At 56.8% G+C, this 6,661-nt stretch overlaps 1 protein-coding gene across 1 annotated transcript; it reads right to left on the minus strand.

Annotated features, from left to right (window-relative positions):
- Positions 1-1,040: 1,040 nt before the first annotated feature.
- Positions 1,041-6,295, minus strand: PHETA1 (PH domain containing endocytic trafficking adaptor 1). Its single transcript, XM_050749941.1, has 2 exons — positions 6,206-6,295; positions 1,041-3,787 (listed from the first exon to the last, which is right to left on the minus strand). Exon 2 carries the CDS (start codon positions 3,749-3,751, stop codon positions 3,044-3,046), a length of 708 nt encoding a protein of 235 aa, XP_050605898.1. The 5' UTR covers positions 3,752-3,787; positions 6,206-6,295; the 3' UTR covers positions 1,041-3,043.
- Between the last annotated feature and the right edge of the window lie 366 nt (positions 6,296-6,661).

A 6,661-nucleotide genomic window follows, 5' to 3' on the forward strand; every position in this document is an offset into this window, starting at 1 on the left:
GCTGACCCTCCCTCTTGGAGCTGTTTTTCTCTCCCACTATTTCCCCCACTCTTTGCCCCATGCTGTATGGTGGCTGCGGTCACAAATGCCACAGGCAGTGCCCTGACTCAGCTTGTGTGGGGAGCCACTTCCCCAGCCCCCATCTGTCAGCTGTGGTCCCACAAGAGATGGAAAAAATTATTCAGCATGCACTGGATGCTCACAAGGGCCACAATTCCCTGATCTTCATACTTCTCATTTCTTGAACATGAGGACTATAGGTTGCTCACCCTAAGCCACATGTTCCTAAATGTACAGGATTTTTCCAGGCCTGCAAGGGAGACCTGTGACCCAAACTGAGTCCATGTGAAGAGGACCTAGGGCTTAAGTCCATCATGCTAGGCCACCTTGGGCCAGCCCCTTCTGTGAACCCCCATTAACCCAGTAGACAGACTCAATCAGTCAGAGAGCAGATACATGGCATGAGCACCACTACCAGGCACGTGGTGCTCATGGCAGATATTACTAATCAATCACAGGCGCTTTCCTTCTGAACTTGCATCGGTGCCAGAGTCTTCACTCCAGCTCCCTCCACAGCCTCCATGAACTTATCAGTGAGAAGCATGCAGTTTCAACTATTCCATCTGCCATCCTAATCAGGATTGTTAATGTCCCTCCCAACTCTCAGGTCTTCAGCCCAGTTAGCTTTCAAATCCTTGGCTTTTCCCTGCCTTCTCTCCCTTCTGAAAGGAACTCTGGGCTCCATTTTCCCTCATATTCCTCCTGAAGACTCTATCCTGTCATGGGATTCCAGAGATTTACATCCCTGCTCTGATACTCTCCAGCTATGTGGCTTTGGCAAGTTTCATAACCTCAATGAGCCTGTTTCCCACATCTGTAAAATGGGACCAGCATCTGCCTTGAGAAGTGAGAATGCGCCTGGCAGGGCACCAGCCATGTGGTATCACCCACTAGTCCCTGCCCTTGCACAGCCTGCTCTGGGCTCTGCCAGGGAAATCAATCAAGGATTTTGATGGGGAAAAAAATGACATGATCAGCCATTACTTGACAAAATTTTATTTTAGCCCTTGCATCTCCCTCCCAGGCTGCCGGAAAGCTCCCCCGACACCCAACCTGGGAGGCAGCCTGACCCCACCTTGTGCTTTGGTAGGGGACATCCCCCACCCCTCTCTCCCAGGAGACCAGGGCCAGCGTACCTTGAGAGTCTGTAAACCTACGCCAGGACTGGGGTTAACACCTCACCCCACCAGCTGAGTCTGCCAGGACACGGGGCTCTGGGCGGCTCCGAACCCCTCCCAAGCCCCAGATCCCGTGCCACCCCCACCCACACTGCTCAGGACTCTGGAAGGAGGTGAGCGGGGACCGTACCAAGACCCCAGAGGTGCCTGTGGAGGAGAGCAGGGCTTGCTGGGGGGAAGACAATGAAGCAGCCAAGGATCCCTCTCGAGGGGCTCCATCTCTGGCTGTGCTTCTCCAGCCCAAGCTGCCCCTCTCCCCAGGAACAGTGACAACTGTTCCCCCAAGCCAAGCCCAGAGTCACAGATCATATCCCCTCCCACCAGCAAACAGGAAACTAAAGCAGTGAAAACATCAAGTTTTGTTGCCAGAAAAAAAAAAATGCACCCTAAGTATTTAAAATTCAGACTGAGGTCCCAGCCCACCGGGCCAGCCGTGAGCTGGAGAGGCCTTGATTGCAGACACACCCCCCTCCATATTTCCCCAAGTCCAAGGGTCTCCAAAGACAGAAAGAAGGGGTTTCGGGCTGAGTCTGTCACCAAGAGGCAGCGTTTGAGAAAATCAAGGTCAGGGTGGAGGTGTCCTCAGGCGGCCCCTGGTGTGGGGCATTGAGGACTGTAAACATGACCCAGGGTGAGGGCCAGAGGGTATTCTCAGCCCCGAGGTTCTCCCTGGATGAAGAATGGGCACTGTGGTGAGAAGAAAGGGGACCGGCGGTCAGCCCCGAAGCCAGGCAAGACCTGGTCCCCACCGGGAGTATGGGGGTGGGGGCTGAGCTCAGGAGGGGACCTGTTGGAGGGGGCTGCCTGGAGCTGAAGAGGGGCTCTGGAAGTTGCATTCGGTGTGAGGCTGTGTTTTCTCTGCCACTAGGTCAGCACCTGGGCCATCTTAGGTGGTGAGTCAGCTGGTGGCCTCCCCTCCCTGGGGGAACCTGCTAGAAGGTCACCTCAGGCCATGGCTGCCCAGCCCAGAAAGGGAGGTCAGGAGAGCTCCCAAGGGGCCCCAGGCCTGGGGGCCAAGACTGAAGGATGCAGTCAAGGAGTGTCTGGAAAGCCCTGTGAGAGCCACCACGGAGACAAAGACAGGGCCTGCAGCCAGAAAGCCACTACCACCAGGAGCACCACCATAAGGCCTGGCAGGGGACCCGGCAGAGTCCTGCCTCAGCCGGCCCAGGCCAGGAGCCCCAGCGACCAGGCAACCTCACCCTTCCGGTCCTGCACTAACACCTGCACCTGTGTCCCTGGTCGCCACCCTCCAAGCCACTGTCCTGCTCCTGGAGACAGGCAGGCACGGAGCCAGGTCAGCTCCTCTGGCAGGTCCTGGAGCAAGGCCAGGCCCAGGTATAGCTGCCACAACCGATCCTCTCTCTATCCACCCTGAGGGCCCGGTCAGGAGGCGCACTAACTGTACATTTGCTTTTCAGGCCACAGATTGTCCTCAGTCCCAGTGACCCTCTGAGCTGCAGGCCCAGCAAGGCCTGTTGCCAGCAAAGGCCTCTGCCAGGCAGCTCAGGCCAGCCTGGGGCCGGAGTTCTCAGGAAACCTCCCCCTCAGGCCCTGGATTCTCTTTAGTGTCACGTGTGACGTCCTCTCAAGGGTAGGCCTTCTGAATCACATGGTCCTAAAGGCCCATTCAGAATCCAGCACCTTCTCAGAGCCTGCATCCCCCAAAACCAGGCCATTCAGGGACTGGAGGCCAGCTTTGCCCATGATTTCCCTCAGGACCAGCTCCCCCAGTCTCTCCAGGACCCGGCCTGTCCCAGAAGGCGTGGAGCTTGCGTCCCCCTAAAACAGGTGCCCTGGTGGCCTCAGGGCTGGACCCGGCTGCTGAGCCACTGGCCGCGCAGGGCTCGGATCTCCTGGCCATAGCACTCGTGCAGCCGGGCGAAGGGGGCCACGTCCAGGGGCCCGTGGGGTGCCGAGGCCCGGCGGCGAGGCGGTGGCGGAGGGGGCTCGGGTCCAGGTCTGAAGGTGGCCTCAGTGCTCCAGACAGCGCAGCCATTCTCCTTGGGCGGGAGGGCGCTGGGCCGGCGGGGCAGGGGCAGGGGCAGGGGCAGGGCTGGGACTGGGGCCGGGGCAGAGGGCAGGGACTGAGGCTGGGGCAGGGCCATGCCACCCCCGCCGCGCACAGCCGCCAGCTGCTGCTCCAGCTCACGCACCACCAGCCGCAGGTAGTCGAAGCTGGCACGCGACAGGGCCTTGACCCAACCCTCCATGGCGGCCTGACTCTCAGCGGCCAGCACGTAGGTGCGCGCCCGGGTCCCCGCGAAGCGCACGGCGAAGGCGAACTCCTCCGCAGCCTCCACCAGCTCCACGGTGCAGCCCTCCAGGATGATGACGCCCACAGGCTCGCGGCTGGCCGCATCCTCGAAGTAGAAGAGCATGTTCCCGCGCAGGACGAACCAGCGCCGGTGGTAGGCTGCGTGTCGCCCGCCCTTCTTGTACAGGAAGCCTGCGTTGTCCACTGGGGCGTCGCAGGTGGCGTAGAAGGCCAGGCTGCGCTCGTTCAGCTTCATGGCGGCAATCGCCGGGCCTGGAGGGGAGCCCGGGGCCTGGACCCCATGGAAGGGCTGTTACGCACAAGGCCACTGATGCTAGGTCACCCAGTGCCCCGAGGGGACCTTTCGGCCACTCTACATCCCCGTTTCACAGATGAGGAAACTGACACTCACAGGGTGGAAGCAGGCAGCCCATGTGCCCACAACTCCTAAGGAGCAGAGACAGGACTGGAACCTGGGTCTCACCAGCCTCCCCAGACAGCCTCATAACCTCCTGCCCTCCTGTATCCCTGAAATAATGTTGTGAGTTCCTGCCGCATGCCAGACATTTCAGAGGGATGAACTCACTTGATCTCACAATAGACCTTAGGTTACAGGGACTGGCCTGGCTTGGGTTCAACAGATGAGGAAACAGGCACAGAGAGGTTAACTGCTTCCCCGGTGTCACAGAGCAGGTTGGGCAGGGCTGAAATCCAAACCCAGGCCTCATTTCAGACGCTGCTGTTTCCATCATCCCAAGAACAAGACCAGCTGGCCTTCCACAGTCCCTGCCAGGTCCCAGCCCTGACTGGTTCGACCTTGGTTTGTCCGTCCATGAAATAGGGATATGGGCGGAACCAACTTCAGAGACTTGTAGAGATTGATTTCATTCATGGAATGTTTATTAAGCATCTACTGTGTGCCAGGCACTGTTCCAGGCCTAGGGATAGAGCAAAAACAAGATGGACAGGGTCCCTGCCCTTGTGGTGTTGAAATGCCACTGGCAAGTGAAAGGGAGCAGACAGTTAACAGATAAGATGTCTGCCAGGTAGTCTCATGTCCTGTGGAAAATAAGACAGGGGCTGGGCGCAGTGGCTCACGCCTGTAATCCTAGGGCTTTGGGAGGCCAAGGCCGATCCTTCTCACCTGAGGTCAGGAGTTCAAGACCAGCTTGGCCAACATGGCAAAACCCCATCTCTACTAAAAATAAAAAAAAACCAGCCAGGTGTAGTAGTGCACACCCATAATCCCAGCTATTTGGGAGACTGAGGCAGAAGAATCGCTTGAACCCAAGAGGCGGAGGTTGCAGTGAGCCGAGATCACGCCATTGCACTCCACCCTGGGCAACAGAGCAAGACTCCATCTCAAAAAAAAAAAAAAAAAAAAAAAAAAGCCAGGCCTGGTGGGGAGTGCCTATAATCCCAGATACCTGGGAGGCTGAGGCAGGAAAACTGCTTGAACCCAGGAGGCAGAAGTTGCAGTCAGCCGAGATCGCACTACTGCACTCCTGCCTGGGGACAGAGCCAGACTCTATCTCAAAAAAAAGAAAGAATCTGGGCAAACATGCAAACCCAGGGTTAGGCTGACTTACAGGAAGGAGGGGCAGGGGGGTGTCCCATGCCATTTAGCATAGAGGACTCTAACTCCATGCCGTCAGCCACAGTGACCCCATTCACTTTCCCCCAAGGAGTATACGATGGGGCAATGCTGGCCAGGAAGGACTTATCGGGAGGTGGCATCTGCGTCCCTGGCCTGGCCACCTTCCCTTGGGGTTTTCCACGGCCATTTTAAGAGCCCACCTTATCTCCCACTGTAGAGCCTCAGCCTGCATAGGATGGTAGCTACATTTTTCAAGAGGCAAAGCATATAAAGTCCTGGTACGCAGTAGGCACTCAGTGTTCATTGCCCTGCCTGGGTGGCGTCTTTCTCAGAGCCTGGTGGAATGAGGTCAGGGTGGTGGCTCTCCTAGGAGCAGCTGACCGCAGTGAGGCCCTGTCGGACTACCTGACCTAGGGTGGAAGGGGTTGTCCTTGCCACCTCCTGTCACCCACACAGGCAGTCAGGGAAGGCTTCCTAGAAGAGGGAACATGAATTGTGACTTAGAAACTGAGAAAATGCCCATCAATGATCGAGTGTATAAAGAAAATGTGGTATATATACACCATGGAAAACTATCCAGCCATAAAAAGGAATGAGATCATGTCCTTTGCAGGGAAATAGATGAAGCTGGAAGCCATCATCCTCAGCAAATTAACACAGGAACAGAAAACCAAATACCGCATGTTCTTACTCATAAGTAGGAGTTGAACAATGAGAACACGTGGACACAGGGAGGGGCAGAACACACACGGGGGCCTGTTGGGTGATGGGGGTGAGGGGAGGGAACTTAGAGAACAGGTCAATAGGTGCAGCAGGCCACCATGGCACACGTATACCTATGTGACAAACCTGCATGTTCTGCGCATGTATCACGGAACTTAAAATAAAAAAAGAAACTGAGGTCAGTCTGTCCTGACCTAGTGGGGGGCCAAGGCCAGAGCCCCCAAAGTCTCCAGGTGTTGAATCCCCACCCTGCCTCTCAGATACAGCTGTCCCTCTCTAAGCCACAGGGATTCACGCATTCCCCACACCACCACCCATCAACTCCCATGTGGATGCTGGCCCCAGTTCTCACAGGACCCTCCCGCCCCACTTGCCCAGTTCCGCTCCTACCTCTCAGGCCACCACTCGCCTCCCTGCCCTCTGTTCAGCTCCAGCCTCAGCTTGCTCTTCTCTGGATTCAAATGTCAGCTCTGCAGCATCTGGGCTGGGGAACCCCAGGCAGGCTATTAACCTCTCTGGGCCTCCGTTTCTGCATCTGTAAAATGGGATCGTAACAGTGCCTAAGTCAGGGCTGTTGTGACAATGATACAGTGACTACACGGACTTTGCGGAGCACGGGGCCAGGCACACAATGCCTGCTGAGCACAGCTGCAGTTCACATTCTTCTTGGCTTTTCCCCAAACGTCCCCGTGTCATACTTCTGATCTCAGCAAATGGCCCTTGGTTTCCCTCTCACCCCCACATCTGATCACATATCAAGTCCAGTTGATCCCGCCTCTCCAGCGTCTTCCAAATCAGTTGCCTAATCTGTCCACTCCACCTCCCCATTCTAGGCCCCATCACCAT

This window comes from Macaca thibetana, chromosome 11 (genome assembly GCF_024542745.1).
Source record: "Macaca thibetana thibetana isolate TM-01 chromosome 11, ASM2454274v1, whole genome shotgun sequence".
Taxonomy (NCBI): domain Eukaryota; kingdom Metazoa; phylum Chordata; class Mammalia; order Primates; family Cercopithecidae; genus Macaca; species Macaca thibetana.

What these genes read in the sequence shown, in the direction of transcription:
- PHETA1 (XM_050749941.1), bottom strand. Translation starts at nt 3,751, where the DNA reads ATGAAGCTGAACGAGCGCAGCCTGGCCTTCTACGCCACCTGCGACGCC.